This window comes from Tremella mesenterica, assembly GCF_000271645.1.
Source record: "Tremella mesenterica DSM 1558 unplaced genomic scaffold TREMEscaffold_15, whole genome shotgun sequence".
NCBI classification, from domain to species: domain Eukaryota; kingdom Fungi; phylum Basidiomycota; class Tremellomycetes; order Tremellales; family Tremellaceae; genus Tremella; species Tremella mesenterica.
The window spans coordinates 335,517-349,230 of record NW_006711239.1 but is presented as its reverse complement, the minus strand read 5'-3'; the positions used below and the strand labels follow the sequence as shown (position 1 = coordinate 349,230).

The following is a 13,714-nucleotide window of genomic DNA, read 5'->3' as shown; positions in this document are numbered from 1 at the left end:
AAAACTTTTTTTTGCTGTTCAGCAACACATCTTCAGCCTTTGACAATAATTCGACACTGTTCGCCTGTTCTTCCTGAGCTGTGAGTACTTCTTTCATCGTCAGAAGTGACAATCTGACTTCCATAGGCCTACTGAACATCAAATCCTCGCCACCGAACTCCTCTCGAAAAATTCTTTTTCCTGCGATAACACATATTCAGCCTCTATCGATAACTCGACACTCTTCTCCTGGCCCCTGCGAGTCTGTGAGTACTCTTCTCATCGAAAAATGTAAAAATCTGACTTTTACAGGATCTCGTCATCATCATCATTTTCGCCACCGACATCTCGACCAAAAACTTTTTTTACTCCTCAACAACAGCACCCCCGGGGTTCTAATTTGTCGACATGTATTCTGCTGGTCTTGGGCTACGCGTGAGTACCATTTTTACTGCATGAAGTGGCCATTCTGACGAGTTAGATGTCATCACCAATCCTGGTACCATCATCACCGATCCTCGTCCCTTTTTCACCCTCTCCTTCGATAAAACTCAGTCCTCAACGCTCTCTCTCTCCTGATCTGGTACCAGAAACCCAGCGACATCGCGACCACGACTATAATGATGAGGAACTCGATGATCTCATGGCAGAGATCAATCTCGACATTCGTGAGGACACAAGATTTGCTCCTGTGGCTCACCACATCCACCCTCTCCTCGATCTCGAACCTCAACCTACCATGGACGCTGCTCGACAACACACTCAGTCTGTTGGCATGGACTCAATGGTCTGCATTGTCACTGAACGAAGTAATAAAGAAAAAGGCAAATTACAACTTCGATGTGCTTTCGGTGGCGAGGGAAGAACCGGCCGTCCTGTCGAATATGAACTGGTTCGAAAAAGAGATCATACCACCAAGCAAAGAGGATGTCCCTTCTCTATTACCTGGCGCAGAGAGCGAAAATCTGCTGCTCGAGAGGCCCACCGTGATCCCCTTTGGTTCCCTCACATCGATAACCACTCTCATAACCATGAACCTGTCCCTCTGCTTCACTTCTCTTTTATTCGACAAGCCAGTCGTTCTCCAGAGGTTCTAGAATACATCAAACAGCTACTAGCCAGTGAACACACTCTTCGAGGCATCGTCACTGATGTTCAAGCTCGATTCGGTGACAAAGTCTCCCTCACATCTCGAGATGTCCTCAATATTCGTTATCGTCATGAAAAAGAAGTTCGCCTTGGTCTTTCAGCAACTGAAGCAGCTATTCGACAGCTCACCAACAACAACGATCTCTTTAAAGCGTTCACCAACAGCGAAAAAGAGCTCTGTGGCCTCGTCTTTACCACTCCGTCAGCCAGAGCCATGACTCATTCGTATCCTACCGTTCTCTTCATGGATTGTACTTATCGAACAAATCGTTATCGTCTACCAATGCTTCATATTGCTGGATTTACTGCTACAAATCAAACCTACACCTCTGCAATTGCGTTTTTAAGTCGAGAAGTGACCGAATGGTATTCCCTCGCGATCAAAAGTTACCTCGAACTCATGGGACCGATCAACAACGATATCAAAGTCATCGTGTGTGATCGTGAGACTGCTCTTCATAATGCTCTGACCCTACACCTACCCCATGTCCACCTTAATTATTGTCGCTGGCATCTTCGAGAGAACATCAAGGTCAACTGTCGAAAAAGTTTTCAGAGGGTGTATAAAGAGAATTGGGTGGAGAAGTTATCTGAATTTGGGGACTACTGGTTAAGCAACATAGCAAAAGCAGCTACTGAGATGTCATTGGAAGGGGCTCTGGTCACCATGGCTAGTCAATGGAGTGGAGTAGAATTTGACTCTGCGAGGGCTTATGTGAGACAGATGGTAGACGATCACAAGACACACTTTGTCTCTGCTTTCATCGACAAACATCCTCATCTTGGACAAACAGCAAACTCTCGACTCGAAGGGAACCACCGAGCCTTCAAGAGTCGTCTTAAAAACGCATATAGCGATTTCTATGGCCTACTGCGAACTGCCCGGGGTTTTTTCGACGACCAATGTGACATGATAATCAACAAAATGGCTATGGATCGTCTCATACAGAATACCTCTCTCCATCAAATCTTCTCTCATGTCAAGAATCGAGTCTCTGGTCGTGCTGTCTTTCTCATGCAGAAGCAGTATAAAAAAGCCTCTGCTCTGGTCAGTGGTAAAGAGGGGTTGGATGACGAGAACGAATTTTACACATCCTCAATTGGCCTCCCTTCTGTTCGAAATATCGCCGATATCCTGAACAGAGACGGCTACATACTCCTTGCTCCTATCCATCGTCATTGGCGTCTTCTTAACCCCATGTCCTGGCCCACCACCATCGAACAGGTTACTGCGAAAGTCATTGGAGATTTTACTGGGGTTCATCAACTCTTAGGGCCAGAGTGGGACATCGATAATGATACCAACAGAATTCGTGACCCTCACCTGCGAAGAAACAAGCTGGCTTTAGCCAGGAAAGCCACTCAGAACCCCTCTGCTACTCAGATCGACTTGACCAAGGATAATGACGATAATAATGACCATGACGATAATGACGACCCAGTACCTGTCGAAAATCCCTTTTTCTTACCTCCTCCTCCTACTCGTCTTCCTTCTCCTAAAAGAGGGGTAAAATCGAATTCTACACAGCTCGCAGATGATGTCTCTCACACTGGCCGTCTCCACACTCAGTCTGAGAAATTCATTGGAGTCAAGAAAAAGGCGAATCGTCCCTGTCCCCTGTGTGGTTCAAGAAGTCATGGTCCTAAGAAGTGTAAAAGGGCTAATGAACATCGAGAGAGGGATCCTGAGGCCTATGATCGCGAGGTAAAGGCGTATGATGCTGGAGAAACGACCTGGACAGAGGGGTCGGTAATGGGGACTAATGCTGCTCTTGAGAAGAGACTAGCAGAGGTTCAGGAGATGGTTTCTGGCCTGGCTAAGAGTATCCAGGAGGACAGAGATAAAAGGGAGAAGGAAAATCGGCCTGGAGTGGTGAGGACAGAGGACAGGATGGTGAGAACAGGAGAAATGATCACTAGGACAGGTTATTTGGTGGGTTTCTCATATGATAATGACATTTCTCCTTCCCTCCTTCTCCCCCTCTCTGTCCTGCAGTCATTCCTGGCTATATTGCTCTGTCTCTGTCTATATTGCTCTGTCTCTGTCTATAATGGCCTCACGATCTCGAAAATTTTCACTCTTCTCTTAGTCTCTTACTTCTAAAAGTTTCCTGCAAGCTGATTGGTCCAGGAGACACCAGGAAATGGCCAATATCAACCGAATGTGAGTCTCTAATACTGCATTTTCGGCTGTATCCGATGGGGGGTCTCTAATGAACAGGTACCCCCATTTTTCGACATTTATCCTCCTGAGGAGAGGTACCTACCACCCCCCCCTCTTCCACCTACTCTCCCTCCTCTATCCTCTCAATATTGGCCTCCCTATCCTTCCCAGGGCTCTTCTAGACATCCCTATGGCTCATATTATCCTCCTGGACATTGATAGATAGGAGAATGCATGGACAATGACCGGAAATGTCATGGTATAGCTAATAATGACATTGACGATGTAAGAGAAGAGTGAGCAGAGGTCGCGGCGTTACTGAAATCCCGATCAGTGGCGAGTCAATGTTCGTCAGATGGTCGCGTCCCCGGCGTTACTGAAACGCCGGGGCCTATGTGTACCTGACCACGTGTTGTGGCAGGGTGGTGCGCAGAGGGGAAAAGGGTGGTGCGCCAAAAGGCCGTCCGGAATGCGTGGATCTCGCATGTGAGCCACGTGTATACCATGTGAAATCACTCGTTTCCCTGTTGATATCCCTTGATGATCAGTTGGGAAACCCTTCCAGGCACTTACGTAGAAAATACCCTGAATCACCCCCAGTAGATTTGCGGGGCTGGCGCCCGCAATTAGATTTGATCCCGCTTCTTCTCTTCCCCCTTACGAAAACGTGGCTTCATTCAACTTGATGTTACCCGACGAGTAATTCGCGCACAATACGTTTTTGATTCCTGCACAATACTGCCACCAAGTCACGTGATATTTTGGCTTATCAGTAAGCCAAAAATACCACGTGTACCAATGCACAGATCTCCCTTCCACCGACCAGGACACCTGTCAAAGTTATGAACATCTCTTTTTTTTTTCTGTCCATGATTCATAATGCATTTTTGTTGAAAACAGTATAGATGTGTAGAAAAGATCTGTCTCTATCAGCTATGAAAGAGTTTGAGTCAAATACATGAATACTCACCGAGATACATTGATCTACCTTCCACCCCTCTTGTCCATGAATTTTCAGCTGTCTCGCGGCCTATACTCCACAGAGGGGAATTCCTGTCTCATACCACCGTTCCTGGCCGCTAGGACACTCCTCTCTGCAGAGTTTGAGCTATTTCCGAGCCCCTTTTGAACATACGGAGGCGGGTACACAGGTGGATAAAATGTAGGTGGAAAATTCTAATAATTCGACACGGGAGGGTACGTAGGTGGCCTCTGGTACCAATTAGATGGCCCAGAGGCTCCTGGGACGAACTGGGGAGAAGGATGGAAGGGATAAGGATGATATTGAGGTATCAACTGCATAAATCAGCCAGGAACTTTCATAGATCGACCAGCAGAAGTGGTAGGACAGATTTCAATGAATTGCGTACCTGCAGGCCTGTTCCCATTGTCTCTGAGGCCGTCCTCACCATCTCAGGAGCTGTCCTTGCTATCACAGGCGGTGTCATCATCACCAGAGGCCTGTCACGGCCGTCGAGCAACTTCTTCCTAATAGACCGACGGTCGACGAACCTCGGCTAACTTCACGCTTCTGAGTCGATGTCTCACCCAACCAGGAGGGCGCAGACGTCGAAAGGAGTGTAACTACGGCGTACTTCGCCGTAGTTACTCTGACTAAGGTTTTGTTCTATTGATGGCGATGTATCTCGATGTATAGCTATCTCTATTTGTCTTTTACTACTGACAACAATCAAGGATCGCTGAAGAACTTCAGCGATCTTCTCAGCTAATATAACCTATCCCTCCTAGACGTTCATCCAACCCTCCCACGCTTTGACGTACTTCAACACACTTCGTCCAACTTCTCCGAACCCCGGCCACCCTCCTCCTCCTTCGACTAACTCCGTCTAATATCGCCGCACTTCTGCTCCCATTGTCCCTACCTAGCCTAACTCCGCCTAACTTTGCCGCACTTCTGCTCCCATTGTCCCTATCTACCCTAACTTCATCTAACTTCGCCGTACTTGGTCTCAGAGGTCCTGAGTTACGTGTAGAGTAAAGAGGTTTGAGTCGTGATGGGGTTTTGATGGTCAAAGGAGGGTCGTTGTTGGTGGAATAATCGAGGTGTCACGACGTAGTTCGTGACAAGGCCTCTCCACCATCCTTTCTCTGTTATCCTGAGCCTCTGCTGCAATTCGAGCCAATAACACTTGCTCCCTCGCTGCCACTGCTTTCTTAGCCCCACACATGTAGCTACTAGCATGTCGGTTGGTACACAGGTCACATTTTGGCTGCTGAGGACGTGCAGGAGCAGATTGCTCGGCTTGACTGAGGATCCTACCTGTAGTAGCTCGTGGAGGGCCAGTATTCGAAGTACTCAAGGTTCTACATCGTTTTAAAGGGGGTGGAGCAGTAGAAGGTGGCCTAGGAGGTGTGTACATTGGTGTAGGTTGAACTACAGTAATTCCTGAGGCCTGGAGAGATGGCTGAGAAGGAGGAAATTGTGTTGCAGAGGCTCGAAGTGCTTGTCTCGCACGGAGGCCAAGATTTACAGGTGGATCAAGAACGAACCTATCTGCAGACGAATTCCTGGCCTCGAATTCGTCATCAAGACGATAAACACCAGTGGCCCGAAAAGCAGTTGGTTGACATCGATTATTCGTGTCTTCAAGAAGTTTTTCAAAGCCGTTGTGAGGTAGCAATCGCCAATGCTGATGTATCTTGTCTATCGTGAGTACACCATCCCGCTTGATAATATCAACCAATGTGTGAGCACATGGTAGCCCCATTGAGTCGAAAAATCGTCCTGAGCAGTGAGAAGCAGTGTTGGCTTGTTGAAGAAGTTTACCAGCGACTCGAACTTGGTGGACTAGCTCATTGGCAGCGAATTTTGAGATATCTCTTCAAATAATACTGAGTACTCTGTCCCCCAGAGCATTTCGTACCCTTTGCTGACCATCTTTCAATGTAATTCGATCCCACTGTTTCTCCAGGAAGGTATGTGTCTTTAAAACAGCATGCCAGAGCGTACCTGTATGAGTCTCTAGGTATTCTTTCAATGCTTGATGTTCACCCTCATTGCGAGAAGTCGTGTGTTGTCCAAGATTACGATTTCTGTTGGTAAAAGCATGAGCCCATTTCTCCTTCGAACCTAGTAGTCGTTCTAGGTACCGAATTACCGGCCCATGAGCAGGTAAACAGTACTTCTCTCGCATTTTATCCATCCCTTGCTGAAGTTTGAATTCGTCTTTTGCTTCTACCACTTCTCTCATCCACATATCACCAAACTCTGACCTTGCTTGGACAGGATCCTCTTCATCTTTAAAGCATTTCGACTGATCACATGTGTGTTTGACGTCTTCCCGTAGATGCCATGTGCAGAATTGCTGTTTTACATTGGGGAGGTGTTTTAGAAGGGCATTGGCTAATGCAACTTCTCTGTCGGTTATAACGACTTGAATTCGACGATGTAGTGGTCCCATTAGATCGAGAAACGCTTTGAGAGCAATGTCGTACCAATCTGTCGTCTCTCGATCCAGGAAAGCAATTGCTGCAGTAAAAGTGAGGTTTGTTGCAGTCATTCCAGTAATATGAAAGAGAGGACGACGATAACGATTGGTACGATAAGTGCAGTCCATCATAAGGACAGTGGGGTATTGGTGTAGCAAGGCCCGAGCCTTTTCGGTGGTATAAACCAACCCCAAAGTTTCGTGGTGGCTATTAACTAAGCCTTTATAAAGTCGTTTCTCCTTCTCCAACATGATAAACAAGCTTTCAGTCACACTTCGTCCTTCCTGTCGGTTTTTCTCATACCTAGACTTGAAATTGTTTACATCAATCGGTGTCAGGAGGGGTTTATCGGGATGTTCTTTGAGAAGTTCGATCATTTGATGGGGTTTTAGGCCTTGATCTATGTATTCCTGCAGAAGTCTATTGATTTCGGGGGTACGAGAAGTTTTGCGAAGATGAGACAGGAGTAAATTCTTTATTGGAGGGTGATTATGATCATTACACATCGTGACCAGAAGGACAGGACGAAATCCATCGGCCAGAGCATCTTCCTGACAAACTCTTGATAGCTTGATCTTGAAGGGACAGTCAGTTCGCTGGGTATGAGGCTGACGCTGTCGAACTTGGTCATATCGAGAGGTACGAGCAGATCGATATTCTCCACTGCAGACACATTTTAATACCATGTACTGAACTTCTTGGTTGCTTGAGCTGGTAACCAGTGCGAACCCCTTCTCTCTTGCTATGACAGATAGCTTTTCACGAGCTATATTGACGTTTGGCTGTGGTGGAAGGCGTATAGGTTCATGAATTAGGTTGGAAACTCGTTCATGAGGGCCAAATTTGTCCTCAACGAACAGGTTTGGTGTATCTTCTTTGCTGTCCTGTGACGAGTTTTCAGAGCTGTTCGATTGATTTGGCTGGGAAGATGAAGCTTCAGGAGAATCAACGTCTTCTGGTTCTGAGTTGATGTCTCTGAGAGGAGTAAGAGAGGGACGAGGCGAAGGTGTTTGCTGAGTTTCGGGGATTATGATGATAGACTGGCTGCGTTCGCGTTTAAGAGGAGGGAGGGATGGTGGGAGGCAGATGACAAGTTCCTCGTCACTAGAAGTGTCACTGAGTTCAATGGGCTGAGATTCGGACATGTTTAGATAGAGTTTTGTTGACAGGGAGGCTGAAAACTTTAGCTCTGTTCAAGGGGGGGGGGGAGGGGAAGGGAGACACGTACAAATTGACCAGTAGGTAATCTTTCTACTTCTGATAGAGTGTTTTCTAAGGTAATAAGGGGTGCTGATTCAGATTCTTGGGTTATTTTAGCCGTATGTGATGTCCTGTGAGCTGCAGAGGATAACGATTGAGAGGTATGAACTTGGGGTTGAATGAAATGATGTTGAAAGATGATGGCGAATTGGTACACGTGGTATTTTTGGCTTACTGATAAGCCAAAATATCACGTGACTTGGTGGCAGTATTGTGCAGGAATCAAAAACGTATTGTGCGCGAATTACTCGTCTGTTACCCTTCTCTAGATCATTCAAATCAACCTTGAAGATATATACAAGGGGTATCAGAACATCGTCCGCTATGTCTCCTTATACTGTCGTTTCTACTGATCGTAAGTCTTACCTTTCCTCGAACTTGAGAGTTGTATCCAGCCGTTGCTCTTTTTTGGTCAGAGAAGAACAGAGAAGAACAACGTTGACAGGAAAGAAGCTCCAGCTGCTATCGGTCCTTATGTCCAGGTGAGTCTTACTTTTTATCCCCGCACCCAATGAAAGATTATAGAGCTCTAGTTTTCTATCTATAATGAGAGTCCCGGGTGAAGGGTGTTCAGTGAGAAAACGGGTAAGCTGCACGGAGGAAGAGCCCAGGGTGCAAGGGAAGGGATATGATATGTGAAGGTAAAAGACACTGAAAGCTTAGGCGGTCAAATATAATGGTCTCATTTACGCTTCCGGATGTATCCCTCTGGATCCAAAAACGATGAATGTTGTCGAAGGTGGAATTGAAGAACAGACCGTGAGTTCTTTCTTTCCTCCTGTCATAGTGTATCTCCCAGGACAAGTTTTCAAGTCGATATCACCACTCGAACGTTCGGGGCGAAATGGTATGAATTGAACATGTTGTCTATAATCCCTTCACTCCCGCCCCCAAAGACTTCACCAAACTCAGATGTTCTTATGCTTCTCACTCGGGAAAGAATGGGGGGGGGGGGGGGGGGTAGTAACAAGGAGAAGGCAGGAACGAGAAATGAGGTTTGAGGCATAAGCTCATCCCTAGAATCAAGTGTTCAAAAATGTTTCCGCGGTATTATCTGCATCTTCATCATCTCCTTCTTCCGTTTTGAAAACTACAGTCTTTTTGAAAAATATGAATGATTTTGTGGCTTTCAATACTATTTACGCTGGGTTTTTCGGGGAGACTAAACCTGCTAGAAGTTGTGTGGAAGTTGCTAGGTTACCTAAAGATGTTTTGGTGGAGATTGAGTGAGTGTTTGTTGTTTCCTCTTGTTTACTCTTTTACCTTCTTTTCCGCTTTCCTTCTTTCTCCATACTACCCCCTTCTTCCCTCTTCTTCCCTTTTCCTTCATCCTTCTTCTACCTTCCACATTCCACATTCCACATTCCACATTCCACCTTCCAGTCTCCCCCTTCTTCCTTCTAATCCGTCGTGATCGTCCGTCCATCCTCTCACGGATTTTCTGGAATGAGACCTGAATACATGTATCAAACGGTGGTAGTACAAGTTTGACAGTGGTGAACGACGATACTGATGTTAGATTCGTCGCTGTCGAGGAGAAATAAATACCGTCCGTGATTATAGAGATAAAAATGCATCATTGTCTATTCATATAACCACTCGGATAGAGACCACTATTTAATTCAATATCCCTCCGTATCTTATCCAATCGCCTGGCCCATTCTACTCGAACGAATTGATTCAAAGCAGTATTGCTCATTTCTGACTTTCCGCAATTTGACCCGTCATTGCCCTCATATGACTATCATCATCCGATCCGAAACGACCCATCTCTGGACAGATCGGCTAGTGGGGGAGAAAGGGAAAGGATCAATACGATGAATAACAAAGGTGTCACTGGGAACTTTTGCTGTCCTGTCATATGGCGGTGATAGATATTTGTGATTCCCCTCAAAGTCGACAGTGATAGTCTTTGAGTATAAAAGAGGTCCTCTGTAGGGTATAGATCGTATAGGATTGAGGGATCCAATACACAACCAGGGAAAAGGAGTATGGGTGGAGATGATGGTTCAAGTATATCCAGCAGTATCATCCAATATATTCTTAAACGCGGTTCTATCTTGTTCTGGAAAAGGTTCTAAAGTATTCGGAGAAAGATTAAGTAAACGTTCGAGTCCTTGTAATAAATTACTACACATCAACCTGCGCTCGAGATACATGACCCAAGAAATAGAGAAAACAAAAAGTTTTGAGGGATTAGAGAGACAAAGTGGGAAAGTAGAGAATGGGGAATTTGATGAGAACTCACTCGACAGAAGTCACTAATAAGTATCCATGTTTTGATAATTCATGTGCTAACTCGGATTGATGATCGTCCATCAGTGTCTGGTTTGGTATAACTAAAAGAGGTTTTCGGGAACGTAATACTGATAATATCGAACCTGATCCTGACCATTAGTATCACGTCTCTCCTCCCCAATTATCCCCGCAGATAATTTCTTTCGGAAATTATCTCTTTCACTTCATTTTTGACCGCCTAGTTTTAGGAAAAACAGAGAGATGGAGGAAAGTGGAAGTGTGATCGAGAAAGTATATAAGCTCAGGTGAGACGTTAATGCAGGAGGAGAGTGTAGGAAGAGATTTATCAGTAGAGTAAAAACCACATCAGTGGTCATAACGAGACTCGATGGTTAATGGGATTCAGAAGGTGTAATGAACAATGGAATAAACTTACCAGCATGACTAACCACAAAATCTGATTCTTTTATCATTTGTGAGAATTCATTCGTATATCTAAACAATCTTATTCTCATTCCTTGATATTCATATTCTTCTACTCCATTTTCTTTTCCGACCTTCTCCATTTCTTCAAGTTTCTTAGATAAACCAATTTTGTTATCCTGTTCAGATTGTCCTTCTGTATCTAACGAATTCACTGAGAGTGACTGGTGAACCTTGGTCAAATTCGAACAATCCGGATCACCTTGACCATATTGAACTACTAATTCCGTCATGCTTTGACTGAGAAAAGACAGTATGTTAGAAGAGAGGATCAAGTTTGTGAGAGCTGGAAAGAGGGTAGAACCGACTGTCACGAATAATATCCTTTTCTTTGTGATCTCGGATGAGCTGAATCGATTGGGGTTGGGCATGTTGGTTCTGTATGTTTTATGTGGGGCAATGGAGTGTTCGTCTTGGGTATCACTTCGGTAGATGGGTAGGATACATGGAATGTACCGTGTTCGTTTGGGATAGACTTTGAGTTGGGTGGAGTCTAATGGAGGTAGTCTTCTCTTTGGTGTTGGATTCGTATTTGGTGGTATTTGGATGGATCAAATGAAACTTCTTACTGTCGTTCTGATCATGAACGTATCAGCTAGGACTGGATTGAAAAGGGAGGAGAGGTAGAAGGTAGTAAGTAGTAAGAGAGAAGAAGAGGAAAATGTTAAATGACGTAACGAAAGAAGGAACTTTGACATCTAAGTACATCTCGTTGAAACATCTCTCTTCCAACTATCTCACATCTCTTCTAACTTCGACTCGGTGCTCAGTGCAAAGGTCAAGATACAGATCCAGGACTTTCCATAATGTCAAGACCTATACGATTGTCGAGAAACCATAAACCATCTCTATGCTCATCCGCGATCCCTTCCCTCTCCAGACCATTCTCAACCCAACAAATCCACTCTCGATCCATATCCACTCATCTCCCCACCCACTCTCCCAACTCTCTAACTTCACCTCTCAATACCCCCACACCTCCAAATAACACCTATTCCCAAAAGACCTCGTTACTTTCAAATCATCCTAATAAATCACATATCACTCGATCTTTTCAAAACTCACAATCTCAAAACCCCACTTCCGCACGACGAAATCACTCAACTTCAACGGTCAACCCTTCTGAAATAGCCCATTTCGCACGTTTATCTTCTGAATGGTGGGATGAAAAAGGAGAATTCGGTTTATTACATCGTATGAACCCTATTCGTATTGAATATATTCGACAGAAAATACAATCATCTCAATATCATCATCCATTTACCTCACTTTCTTCTGAACATATCCAACAACAACAACAATTCCCATCTGAACATAATAAAGACTTACATACATCTCCTAATCAATCAACTCAACAAATTCAATCACAACCACTCGAATCAGAAGAGTGTGAAGAGGAATGGACGTTTTCTACTAGATATCAAAACAGAGAAGAAAACCCGGGTTATTGGTTATCCGGTAAAAAGATTTTAGACGTAGGTTGTGGAGGAGGTTTATTAAGTGAAAGTTTAACGAGATTAGGTGGTGATGTATTAGGTATCGATGCGAGTGAAAAAAATATAATAATGGCGAAATTACATGCTCAAGATGGTTTATTCAATTTATTATCTTCAGACACAAGTCCCCATGATATACAATATACAGGAGCAGAGAGGAAAGGAATGAAGGGAAATTTGGAATATAAATGTATGACGGCGGAAAAACTTAGAGATCAAGGACAGAAATTTGATTTAGTGGTTTCTATGGAAGTTTTGGAACATGTTGATCAACCTGAAGAATTTTTGAAATGTTTAGGTGATATGGTTATAGTGAGTTCCTACGTTTGTTTCTCTTTTAATTCTTGAAAGACATCTGGCTATAGGTCAAAGATTCGATTGTTTAATCATCCACTTATTCGAATAACAACTCATGGTTCCATGAGGAAAGAATCAGTGTAAGAGTTGTTAGAAATCAAAGGATAAGAACCCAGGGGAGTAAGAACCTTCGGGGGAAAAAAGGGAAGAGTTTGTAAAAAAAGAGAGTATCACAGAAAGGTGATAATCAGAGTAGGGAAGAGATCATACTTTGGAACAATCGGGAAGAGATTACAGAGAAAAGCAGAGAATAGTAGAATATCATCCGGGTGTAGGAAATAAACTAGAACAATATTGATTTTCAGCCAGGAGGTCATTTGATTCTTTCCACAATATCTAGAACACCTCTATCAAGATTTTTGACAATCACAATGGCTGAATCTATACTAGGTTTAGTTTCCAAAGGTACGCATACATGGAATAAATTTATTCGTCCTGAAGAATTGAAACGGCGAGTTTGAGTTTCTTCTCTTCTCCTTTTTTTCCCCTTTCCTTTCCTTTTCTTTTCCTTTTCTTTATCCAACATCTTACATTTTTCTTTTCTTTTTCCAACATCTTACATTTCCTTTTCATTTTCTTTTCGAATATTCGAAACCAAACAAATCCGTTTCATCTTATCCCATATTTCCTACAAGAATGACCCACTCGAATCATTTTCTTACATATACTTGTAACATCAAATCCAGGACGGTACGGAATCGATCTATATCTATCTGGGAAATGTCAGTTTTACCAGTATAAACCTAACAAAACGAATTCTTTGGTATATTAAGTCCAAAAAAAAGGAGATATGTCGATCAACGTAAACACTCGAGATTTTGGTTTGAGAAGTAAAATTGAAAGAAAGAAAAAGGAAAAAGAACAGATCATTAATGCCAGTTTCGTACATTCCGATATGGGCGGTCATTCAATATGGCAACTTAATTCAGATTCATCAGATATCCAAACCGATCAAGTTGGTTCTACTCAGGGAATGGTGTATAATCCTTTAATTGGGAAATGGGTATTGATGCAAGGGGTTGAAGGTACTTTTAGTAAGAAATGGAATCAAGGTTGTAATTATTTATTTCATGCTGAGAAAAGAAAGGTTTCACTTGGTTTGAAGGATCATTGAGGGTTGGTGATGGTTCAAGGGCTC

At 43.9% G+C, this 13,714-nt stretch overlaps 3 protein-coding genes across 3 annotated transcripts; 2 read left to right on the top strand and 1 right to left on the bottom strand.

Annotated features, from left to right (window-relative positions):
* Window positions 1-8,326: 8,326 nt before the first annotated feature.
* On the top strand, window positions 8,327-9,546 carry TREMEDRAFT_70231 (uncharacterized protein; the record flags this gene model as incomplete). The annotated part of the gene is made up of 5 exons (XM_007007800.1): window positions 8,327-8,357; window positions 8,453-8,484; window positions 8,666-8,761; window positions 9,023-9,228; window positions 9,522-9,546. 5 exons carry the CDS (start codon window positions 8,327-8,329, stop codon window positions 9,544-9,546), a joined length of 390 nt encoding a protein of 129 aa, XP_007007862.1.
* Window positions 9,547-10,011: 465 nt separating this feature from the next.
* On the bottom strand, window positions 10,012-11,094 carry TREMEDRAFT_35288 (uncharacterized protein; the record flags this gene model as incomplete). The annotated part of the gene is made up of 4 exons (XM_007007658.1): window positions 10,012-10,132; window positions 10,251-10,389; window positions 10,677-10,750; window positions 10,871-11,094. 4 exons carry the CDS (start codon window positions 11,092-11,094, stop codon window positions 10,012-10,014), a joined length of 558 nt encoding a protein of 185 aa, XP_007007720.1.
* A 377-nt stretch (window positions 11,095-11,471) lies between these two features.
* On the top strand, window positions 11,472-13,690 carry TREMEDRAFT_45810 (uncharacterized protein; the record flags this gene model as incomplete). The annotated part of the gene is made up of 5 exons (XM_007007677.1): window positions 11,472-11,932; window positions 12,047-12,313; window positions 12,368-12,531; window positions 12,882-13,031; window positions 13,442-13,690. Exons 1-5 carry the CDS (start codon window positions 11,530-11,532, stop codon window positions 13,688-13,690), a joined length of 1,233 nt encoding a protein of 410 aa, XP_007007739.1. The 5' UTR covers window positions 11,472-11,529.
* Window positions 13,691-13,714: the final 24 nt, after the last annotated feature.